Source organism: Myotis lucifugus, unplaced genomic scaffold, assembly GCF_000147115.1.
Source record: "Myotis lucifugus unplaced genomic scaffold, Myoluc2.0 scaffold_190, whole genome shotgun sequence".
Classification (NCBI taxonomy): Eukaryota; Metazoa; Chordata; class Mammalia; order Chiroptera; family Vespertilionidae; genus Myotis; species Myotis lucifugus.
In genome coordinates this window covers 398,096-409,539 of record NW_005871238.1, presented here as the reverse complement: position 1 = coordinate 409,539, position 11,444 = coordinate 398,096, and the positions used below count along the sequence as shown (strand labels likewise).

The 11,444-nt window shown below is 45.0% G+C and overlaps 1 protein-coding gene across 1 annotated transcript in view; it reads right to left on the bottom strand.

The window, feature by feature from the left end:
- Positions 1-5,654: 5,654 nt before the first annotated feature.
- LOC102423807 (Fc receptor-like protein 1) overlaps positions 5,655-11,444 on the bottom strand; it is a 13,869-nt gene continuing 8,079 nt past the window's right edge. The window contains 7 exon segments of the mRNA XM_023760693.1: positions 5,655-5,726; positions 7,051-7,082; positions 7,656-7,727; positions 7,947-8,029; positions 9,248-9,275; positions 11,243-11,344; positions 11,347-11,400. Coding sequence (XP_023616461.1) covers positions 5,655-5,726; positions 7,051-7,082; positions 7,656-7,727; positions 7,947-8,029; positions 9,248-9,275; positions 11,243-11,344; positions 11,347-11,400 — 443 coding nt within the window.

The following is an 11,444-nucleotide window of genomic DNA, read 5'->3' as shown; positions in this document are numbered from 1 at the left end:
CTCTCATCATTGATGTCCCTATCTCTCTCTCCCTCTCCTTTCCTCTCTGTATAAAATATATATATTTTAATGTAAACTGATATTTAGGACCAACTTCTGCTTCCAGGGAGAGAAAATGGAAACATGTCAGCAAGTTGCAGCTGCCTGGGAAACCACCCTCCCTAGCTTAAGAAAAACCCCTACCATTTGTTTGGGAAAATCCCCAGTGTAGGATTTCGTTGTGCCCATCCAGGCCCATGCCCTTCTAGGCCCCTGTAAAATCAAAGGTCAACTCAAACAAGACAAAATCCTTTCTCCTCGGGACTGGTAGAACTGGGGGCAAATGCGGAAGTCAGAGTTCAGGAGGGTATGGATCGTGGTGTTAAGAACTGGGTTTCTATCATTTTCAGGGTCCTCCGTCATTAAAGTCTGAGCTGACTCCAGAGCAAGGCCTAATGCTAAGGTCTTTGGGGATTAAGTGCTGAGACTAGCCCAGACCCAGTCTTAATGGTAGTGAGTTTAGAGCGCTGTCAACTGATTTTCAAAGGAAAGAGTTGGTGGTAGATGCTCAAAAAGGAGATTATGACCAAAGACAGTGAGTCGATGCCAAGCCCCAGGTGCCTGCGTGGAGCAAGCAGGGCCTCTCTCAGAGTAAATCTAACTTTGGGATTGTGACTGGCAAAAACTTAAATTGATATGTTATGAAAAATTGCAATGTTTTTGCCAATATGTCTCCAAGGGTAAGGGAAACAATAAAAAAATAAACAAATGGGACTATATCAAAATTAAAAAGCTTCTGCACAGCAAAAGAAACTATCAAAAAATAACTTCAGATTGAGTTTTTCAAAATATCTGTTTTTTCATTGATTCTAACATGTTCTCCATGAGAATGTGGCCTGCCTTTTAGGTTGAGAATTAGTATTTGTCAAAGTGTTACCAAATGGTGTGAGCTGGAATTTGTGGTTTCTGTGAAAGTGAGGGTTGCAGGTGGGAAAAGAAGCAATGAGTTATTAGAGTCGAATGTCATCGTGAGGTGGATGAGCCACAATAATGGCAATAAGTTCCCTAAAATAATTAACATATTTCATTCGGATCCTGTTCTGTATTTTATAGGTGACTAGAGGCCCAGTGCACGAATTCGTGCATGGGTGGGGTCCGGCCGGCTGAGGGGAGAGGCCACAGGTGGTTGGCTAGCTGGTCCCTCCCCCTGGTCAAACTCCTGGTCTAGGGGACAATTTGCATATTAGCCTTTTATTATATAGGATAGACATTTGCATATGGATAGACATAATCTGGAAGCATACCTAAATTTTGATGCAAGCCAGGAACCAAAGCTAGAGATTAGGAGATTTAGCAATTAAATGGAGGAAAAGGTAACTTAATGTTTACAATTATGATGGAGAGAGAAGTGAACTTCTGTGTGTGTAGGTTTTTCCAAAGTGAGAGATACACATACTCCTTATGGATATTTAGCCACCAGCAATATGGAGCACAGGTACCAGAGGGAAGCAGAGTTACATGTAGATATAAAAGCCTCTTGGATCAGTCGGCAGGCCCTTGAATGAGAAATCCCACAGGTGGCAGCAAACAGATGAATACCCTAACCCAGTGGTCAGCAAACTGCAGCTCACGAGCCACATGCGGGTCTTTGGCCCCTTGAGTGTGGCTCTTCCAGAAAATACCAGTGTGATTGAAACTTCGTGGCCCACATGCAGAAGTCGGTATTTTGTGGAAGAGCCACACTCAAGGGGCCAAAGAGCCGCATGTGGCTCGAGAGCCGCAGTTTGCCGACCACTGCAACCGATGCAGGACAACCACCTTCTCTGTAAACTCTGTCCAATGTCTGGAACGGCACACGAGATGCGGTCTGACAACAATGAAACAGAGACAAAGAGAATCTTCGTGAAGCACAATTCGCAACAAAATAAATAACACCTCCCATATGAGGCACTTGGTTATGAGAACAGAGTGGAAAATGGGGCTAGTTCACTCGAGAGAGATCTCGATATATTTGGTTGAATTTGGGGTTCCAACGTCACTATGACAGAAGTCAGTGTCAAAATGCATATAAAGCACGTATCATAGTAACGACTAAATTCACCCAAGACAGTAACAGTCACATTGCTGAGCACGGACTTGTTGCCCGATGGCCATAGAAGCCAGTACCATGGCACCCGCTGCTGAGAAAAGCGAAAGCGTTATTGCGAGGCAGACCCGCAAGGAGACAAGAAGCAAAGCTCGCATCTGTCTCCCTGATCTGGGGTTTGGGGCAAAACTGAAGAGGTTTCAGCACAAGATCTTCCTGGACAACAGACCCTTTGCCTCCGAAAGGGTTCTGATGTCCAGGTTCCAGCCATGATCAGGTCCTTTGTAAAAAATAAAAAATATATATATATATATATTCAATTACAGTTTACATTCAATATTTTTAATATATTTTAATTGTTGATAGTATTACAGATACCTCCCATTTTCCACCCTTACAGCCTTTACCCCCCCCCCCCCGCCCCCCAGGTCTTCACTGCCCTACTGCGTGTGTCCACGGGCTGTGTATATAAGTTCTTTGGTTTATCTCTTCTCATCCCCCAAACCCCACATCCAAGTATGTTAGTCTGTTCCATGCCTCCCTGCTTCAGGTCTTATCTTGTTGGTCAATTCATTTTGTTCATTAGGTTCCACAAATAAGTGAGATCATGTGATATTTGTCTTTCTCAGATGGGCTTATTTCACTTCGCATAGTATTCTCCAGGCCCATCCATGCTGTCCCAAAGGGTAAGAGGCCCCTCTTTTTCATAACTGCACAGTATTCCGTAGTGTAAATGTCCCACAGCCCTTTTAGGTTCTGAATTTAATTTGTAACGTTTTCTCCTGTACATATGCTTCAGATGCATGACTTGCAGTTTTGTTTTGTTGTCTCTCTCAATATCTTGTAAGAAACAGGATAGGGCCAGTTTGAGCTGGTTCCTAGGTTACAAACCCCCTTTTTGTTCATTTCTCAGTCGTGCAGAGTAGGGGCAGTGCCTGCTCTAGCTGCTTACTGCTGATAAGGGGACAATGGATCTGATTTAATTCTTCAAAAAAAGTTCAAGGAAGCATAACAAAGTAGAATACTAGGACCATACAAGCAAATATCACAATCAGGAACAAATAGCACAGTGTTTAAAGCAAAACAATAGCAAGTTAAAGTGGAGAGTTTAGTGAAATGATTAGCTTAATATGGTAACTCCAACTACAGTAAATTTAGGGTGATACAGGCCTAGTCAGGACTGCTGGGCGGAAGCAGTCTACTTCTGAGATGTCTGGGTTTTCTCCTGGCCAGCTGGGGTCTCGGTCATCCTGTTCTTTTCAAAAGTAATTAAAGACCAGTTAAGGGTTCACAGGTGTTACTTGTGGGTGGTGCATCCCAGGTTTAACTAATAGGACTTCACAAGGCCCACTCCACTTTCCTTTCAGCTGATCTTCAGGGTCTTGATTTCACCCGTGGTCAGCAAACTCATTAGTCAACAAAGCCAAATATGAGCAGTACAACAATTGAAATTTCTTTTGAGAGCCAAATTTTTTAAACTAAACTACAGTGGGGCCTTGACTTACGAGTATCCCGACTAACAAGTTTTTTTGAGATACGAGCCGTCTCTCGGACGATTTTTTGCTTTGAGTTGCGAGCTCAAAAAAATTCGGGTTATGAGCCAGCTTCAGATACCCCACCGCTAGTTGGTGCAGCGAACGTCACAGTGATTTGACATACGAGTAATTTGAGTTATGAGCTCCGTCACGGAACAAATTAAACTCGTAAGTCAAGGCCCCACTGTATATAGGTAAGTACATTGTTATTAACTTAATTAGGGTGCTCCTAAGCCAGTGATGGCGAACCTTTTGAGCTCGGCGTGTCAGCATTTTGAAAAACCCTAACTTAACTCTGGTGCCGTGTCACATATAGAAATTTTTTAATATTTGAAACCATAGTAAAACAAAGACTTATATTTTTGATATTTATTTTATATATTTAAATGCCATTTAACCAAAAAAAATCAACCAAAAAATGAGTTCGCGTGTCACCTCTGACATGCATGTCATAGGTTCGCCATCACTGTCCTAAGCTGGCCTTTGCTAAAAACGTCCTCAATCTGATTGAGGTACGTTCGCTGAGGTCGACCCCTTCCAACTCTCCCTTCCACACTCGTCTTGTATACTTGTTTCGCCTATCTCCTTTCCGAAAACCGACTTCTGCACATGGGCCACAAAGTTTCAATCGCACTGTATGTGCGCGCCCACACGTGGTATTTTGTGGTATTTTGTGGAAGAGCCACACTCAAGAGGCCAAAGAGCCGCATGTGGCTCGCGAGCCGCAGTTTGCCAACCACTGGTCTAGACCGTCTAGAAGAGTGCCCAACCCCTGGGCTTCTGCAGTGTAAGAAAGCATCTGTGCGGACCTGACCAGTTTGGCCCAGTGGATGGAGCGTCAGCCTGCAGACCGAAGGGTCCCAGGTTCAATCCAGGTCAAGGGTATGTACCTTGGTGGCTTACTTCGCTTAGCATAATAATGTCCATTCACGCTGTCCCAAAAGGTAAGAACACTGACAGAATTCAGAATCAGAGGCTGTTTTTGAGTTTATCATATCATTTTCTTTTTATATTCATCATATTTGTGCATTGATATGTTTGTCTAGAGGAATAAATGGTAGCATTTTCAACTTTCAAAAAATATTTCATGGTATTTTATTAAATAGGTATATTTCTAAATATTTACATATTTACAATGATGTATAAATGCCTGTACAAAAATAGAAAAATCTCTGCAGAGCTGTGATTTTAACAACGCTTAATGTTTAACAATGGGGGCCACTTGTGTTAAATTACAGGGAAGACTTTAATTTTTTACATTTTATGCTTTATATTGTTTAAATTTATAAGCGTTAGCAAATGATTGATTTAAAATTAAAATACAAACTCTAAATCAATGATCACGTGTTTTCACAACATTTGTGAATAAAAAGTTATATTCACAAAGCTTCTGGGGCTGCAGCAAAGGCAGAGCACTGGATGTGGTGACAAGCACAGATATATCTCACTACAAATCCAGAGGGGCTTGTACATACAAAATATGCTAACATTGAGCAGAACCGCAGTGAGGTCTTATGTAACATTGTTTTAATTCTGGTTTGGTAACAGTGACTTCAAATGTGACGAGTCACATATTTTATGGAGAAACAGGAAGATTAATGTAAGTGGTCAGTACCGTCTGAGCAGAAAAGGCACCTGGACCACATGATGGACACAGCTCTGTATGGAGAAGTCCCACAAAATCACTAACCTTGGGTTTTGTGCACCCTAAGCCCTGCTTTCCCTCGACCCCAAAGTCCTAAGCACTTTTATCCTGTCCTGTTTCCTCTTAGAAAAAGAAGTGAGAGCACAATTGGACCTGGGCCTGAAAGAACCAGCAAGCATCAGGTTCTGGTAGCAGAGGCCTTCCCATTTCTTCATTCATGTGGGGTCTCTGGGGTGGTCTGCTCGGGGCTTGAGCCAACTTTGCCTTCCAGTAGAGGTGGAAATCGTCTCGTGGAGGGCATTCCCCTGGATGGGGCTACTGGACAGCGGATTCCCCAGATCTCTGAAGAACACACTGGTTCTGAGGCCTGGGTCACAGATGCTTTATAAAGAGCAGAGTCTTCCATAACTTAAATAGCATCCTCGTAGTCATCATCTGAACTGCTTGCGGTTTTCACTCCAGAGTAGATGGCTGAGGGGTCCTAGAAGCAGAGGCACAGGGGTAGGGCCCGAGCAGGGAACACAGGGAGAGCATGCCTCCCACCAGTTCTCTTTCCCAAGCAGCTAAAGGCATGGTGCGCCGTGCAGCACATGAATTAGAAGTTACTGGAAGGCTGTGGCCCTGGGGCAGCCGTTTCAGAGGGTCTGCATTCACTGATGACCTGCAAACTGACCCAAACATACGAGGCCTCTCTCATTCTTATGGGCCGTTGCGAGGCAGTCCCAGGGGCTGTCAGGTTTTTTTAATTTCAGAATTTGGTATTCATAAACTAAAGGTAGTGTGCCGCCCAGGGGTTTACCACGGACTTGAATTCTGTCCTGAGACATTTGACCGTCACACCACACTTAACAAAATTGCAAAGCACCTGCTGTCCCTGCATCCGTGAAGAATCACTATTTCTGCATTTTATGAAAGCATTTTTGTATCATCAGTGATGTTATGAATTGTTCAAAGTTTAGAAATTGCCTATTTTTAATTATAAACATCACTGTTTAGCTTATTAATTTATATTTCTACTAGAGGCCCGGTGCATGAAATACATGCACAGGTAGGGTCCTGGCCGGCAATTAGGGCTGTTAGGGGCCTTTTGGCTGCCAGCGGGGGCCTCCCCTCGTTCCATGCTGCCCCCTGGTGGTCAGCACATGTTATAGTGAGCAATTGAACTCCCAGTCTCTCAGTTGAACTCCCGAGGAGACACTTTGCTTATTAGCTTTTTATATATGTAGATGTGTTGCTTAGTTAACCTTACAGCACAAAGTTATATGTGTACAGCTTAACAGTATTTCAGTGTAAAGATTTTTAAATAAAAATTTTAGACCGGGTAAATACTACAGTTTAGTCCCAAGTCACCCATATGTCCATGGCTAAAATACATGTATACGCAAGCCTCCCAAATGTCCTTCTACAGTGACACTTCATTGTTATGAATGTTTTTCTCCCCACTGTGTGAGAAGACAAAGGAGAAGATAGACCATGGGATCTTTCATTTTTCCTTAGTGGCCATCATTTTAAAAGTATGACAACCAGCCGAAATCGGTTTGGCTCAGTGGATAGAGCGTTGGCCTGCGGACGGACTGAAAGGTCCCAGGTTCGATTCCGGTCAAGGGCATGTACCTGCGTTGCGGGCACATCCCCAGTAGGAGATGTGCAGGAGGCAGCTGATTGATGTTTCTCTCTCATCGATGTTTCTAACTCTCTATCTCTCTCCCTTCCGCTCTGTAAAAAAAATCAATAAAATATTTTTTTTTTAAAAGAGTATGACAACCACACCCCAGAAGAAAGAGCCTGGAGGAATTCCAACTCACCTTATCCTGCGTCTGTGTCCTCGGGGGTGGTACTGTGAAGAAAAGGGTGCATGCTGTGAGGTTGTACTTACACTTAAAGTCTTCACTAAGTTAGTTTTAATAAAGGCTTCTTCCTCTCCGGTCTATCGCCCATGGATTTATTTCTCTTACTATTTTTGTGTCACTTTTCTGCCTGTCACAAATACACTTCCCTTATATGCAGAGAAAAAGTAACAGCCTGGGGGTGGGAGGATAAGAAGGTCCCTCCTGGCATTTACATCCGCCAGCATTTCTGGGCCCACCGTGTACCAGGTAGGGCAACAGTAGCATTGGACGGCTGTGTCAGGTGCTGCAGGGAGTGCATAGGGCTCGTCACGGAGAAAAGCAGAAGCCACCTCTCCAGGGCTTGCACCTGACTGCAGAGTGAGGTGTACACTCCACCGTCAGGCACTGGGTTCTCCTCGAGGCAGGTTCCAGGCCAAAGGCCGGCCCTCAGAGAGGCACAACGATACGCAATCAGCGCCAAGGGCAGAAGCGACCACACGAAAGAGCACAGCTATACACAACCCTTTCTTGGTTCCAGGCAAGACAAAAGTCAGAGAAAAATGCGCTCCCTCGTGTCTTACCTGGCGCTGATCGCCGCTCCTGTTGCATATGGTACACCAGGGAGTAAACCTCACCTCCACTGACAACGTTCACTGAGAGAGGGGAAAGGAGGCGTTACGACACAGTCCCTTCTTCCTGCCATTTAACCTGCTGCAGACACACCCCCTTCTCAGCCCTGAAGACGAGTGGTCCATCTATTTGGGGAGGTGGCCGGAGCACAGCAGGGCCAGGTTTGACCAGCAGACATGACCCCGTGGCCTCTTCCCTGGCTCGCTCTACCTGCCTTGTTCCAGGTCAGGGGGACACCTCACCGTTTCCATATGTCGGCTGCTGCTGCACTGGAGCCGTTGCGTTCACGTAGGTGAATTCTCGGGGTGGAGGGCTGGGAGGGCTCCTGCAAACACAGAAACACGTGCTATCCATCTGTGCTAGCATTCCAGACATCGCCATCTGAGATTATGAGTAAGACACTGAATGAGAGGGGCCTGTTGGAAAGAGTTCTAAGTAGAATAGTGATTTCTGGGGAAATCAGCAATCCGCACCGCTGTGTGGTAGAAGCCACAGCCCAGTACAGGGGCTGAGTAAGACAAGGCAGAGTATCTCCAGGCATACAGTCCAGAAGTGTAAGGCCCTCGGCTGATGGCTCACTGTGGCATTGCCCACACCCGGGATGGTGCCTTTCACATTACGGGTGCTCAGTAAGTACCAAATGAAGAAATATTGACTCACTCCACATGGAAAGCATGTCCTAGCCGAACAAGGGTCTTGAGGAAAGGAAATAAGATGATTGTCTTGGCGTGTACATGCTACTCTGGTTTAGGGGGGGAGGGAAACACACCTCTTTTTTTGTTGGCGTAAACAATAACACATATAGAACATATCAAGTACATATTGATATCCCCAGATGAGAGCATTCTAAAAACCTTTCCCTCTTCTAAACTCCTAAAGAACTTTATCATGAAAATTTTCAGTATGTTCACTACTCTCTGGCCTGTGTTACAGAAATGTATATTTATCTATGATACTTCACGACTCTCAAAATTTGTATATATTTTCAGGCCTTTCAGCACTCGACGGAATGACTTGCAGACTCTCAGATATTGGTGAACTGACTGAATGAATACATCGAATGTGTCCAAGTAATGTAGCTTTCTTATTCTACAGATTTAGTGAAGGCGGTAAACTAGGAAGAATGATGAAAGGATTTAAATTAATTTGTTAATATATAAAAGAAGAGGAGGAGCAAATGAATATTCCAAGTTATCAGTGAGGGAACTGTGTGGTGGAAGTTTTGGATATAATAAAAATATGGTTCGGCTGCCGTGGCTCAGTGGTTGAGCATTGACCTATGAACCAGGAGATCACAGTTCAATTCCCGGTCAGGGCACATGCCTGGCTCGATCCCCAGTGTGGGGTGTGCAGGAGGCAGCCAATCAATGATTCTCTCTCATCATTGATGTTTCTATTTCCCTCCCCCTCTCCCTTCCTCTCTGAAGTTAGTAAAATATATCTATATTTTAATATGAAAAAAGCCCCTGAGAGAGGACCATTTAACTTTTATAAAATAGATCTTTCTACACTGTCCGTGCAGAAAGAGGAAGCAGAGGCTCACCTGGGTGGGTCCTTGGCTGGACGTCTTCCTGAAAGTCAAACACATGAACACACGTCAGTGGGGAACTCTTTTCACCAGTTTTCCTGTAGCGCTTGTGCGAGCATGTTTCCGCCCGTCACAGATGCCACTGTGTGCCCAAGGGACAAACTGGCAGCCATTCAGGCCGGTCCTGCATTTTGCAGATGAAGAGACTCCGGCCTAGAAGAATTAAGCGAGCTTTCCAATGACAGTGAATACCAAAGCTTAGACTTGAGCTCAAGCCTTCGAACCTTCAGATCTATTATATTTTTTGCTTCTGATCGTACAACCACACCACCTAGTTCAGGGGTGGGCAAACTTTTTGACTCGAGGGCCACAATGGGTTCTTAAACTGGACCGGGAGGGCCGGAACAAAAGCATGGATGGAGTGTTTGTGTGAACTAATATAAATTCAAAGTAAACATCATTACATAAAAGGGTACGGTCTTTTTTTTTTTTTTTTTTAGTTTTATTCATTTCAAACGGGCCGGATCCGGCCCGCTGGCCGTAGTTTGCCCACGGCTGACCTAGTTTTATCGTGACAAGATCCTGCAGGGGAGGCACTGCCCAGCCCTATGATAGATGGGGTGAGGCACCCAAAGATGCAGAAAAAGCTTGTAATTTAAATGAGAAGCTCATAGTGTCTTCTCTTGCCTCATCTCCAACTTGATCAACGGAGACCAAGAAACCAAGATTAAAGGTACAAATAAATATTTAATTACCAATGGGGATAAAGTTAAAAACTAAATAACTTGGTACTCTGTTGATGAATACTAGAAGAGAATTGTAGGCTGTGTGGCTAGGTGAAGCCTCTTGGGGGAAAAATGACATTTAAGCCTGGCCGGTGTGGCTCAGTGGTTGAGCATCGACCTATGAACTAGAAGGTCACGGTTCGATTCCCAGTCACAGCACATGCCCGGGTTGCAGGCTCAATCCCCAATGTGGGGCATACAGGAGGCAGTTGATCAATGATTCTCTCTCATCATTGATGTTTATATATCTCTCTCTCTCTCTATCCCTTCCTCTCTAAAATCAATTTTAAAAATATGTATTTTTTTAAATGACATTTAAACTGAAAAGTGGAAAAAGACCCAGCAATGAGTAGAATGTGAGGCTGTGTGGACAAGCATTGGGGGTGGGGGGTGGGCATGTAATTTCAGTCTAAGGTGCATAAGAATTGATGCATTGACTTTAGTTCGGAGATGGTCAGTATCGCTGGAACTGCTCCCTGTATTTCTCATCCAGTAGCTGATTCGTTATTTAAATAGTTACATTTTCATATAAAATTAAATCACAGAATCATTAGATATCAGTTGGATTTCAACTGATAATACAAAGGGGATAGGAACTTGACTAACAACATTACATTACTTTAATAGGTGCCGTTCCCTGCTGGGAGTTGTAAGCAGGTCTGCAGGCAGGGTGACGCACACAATGCATTCATTCTTTATAGTATACGTGACACAAATGCAGCCTATTTCAGTGAAAACCAAGGTCACAGTAACAGCATACCAATCTCCATAAATACTCACCTGCTTTTCTCTTGAGCCAACAGCAAAGGAATAGGGCCATAGTGGTGAGACCAAGGCCGCCAAGCAGCCCCTCAAGGATGGGTGAGGCAGGGTTTTCTCTGTCCTCTGCAGGCACTGAGGAGAGAGACCTGTGCGTAAGCTGCCAGGGAGAAGGACTTCGATTTGGAGAGCAGCCGCCTTGAGGCCAAGGTCAGCCCTTTGCAGGGGGAAGGGGCAGTGAACTTAGTTATCTAGAGACTTGCAGCTCTTCTCAACGATGAAAGAACCAGAGATGCACCCAGCCACTAGGTCCTCCAGGCCCCTCAGATACACCCCCAGGACGGCACCACCCACCGAACCCCATCTGGGGTAACACAGCAGCAAAAACACTGCGAGGCCCGTGAAACCCTCCCAGGCTGCTGAGAAAGAAACGTTCACCAAGACCGTTCGGTGGGCTGAGCTGTACCTGTGACGTAGAGGGGCACCGCCTCACTGCGCTGGGCTCGCTGGCCATTGTCGGCCTCACAGGAGTAGTTCCCACGATGTTCTGAGGTCAGAGAGAGGTTCAGGAGGCTCCTCCTCCGAAGGGGGCTGAGCTGCTCCCAGAGGACATCCTCGAGTAAACTGGTACCGGATGGAGAGAGCGCTCTCGGCCTCGCAGTGCAGCT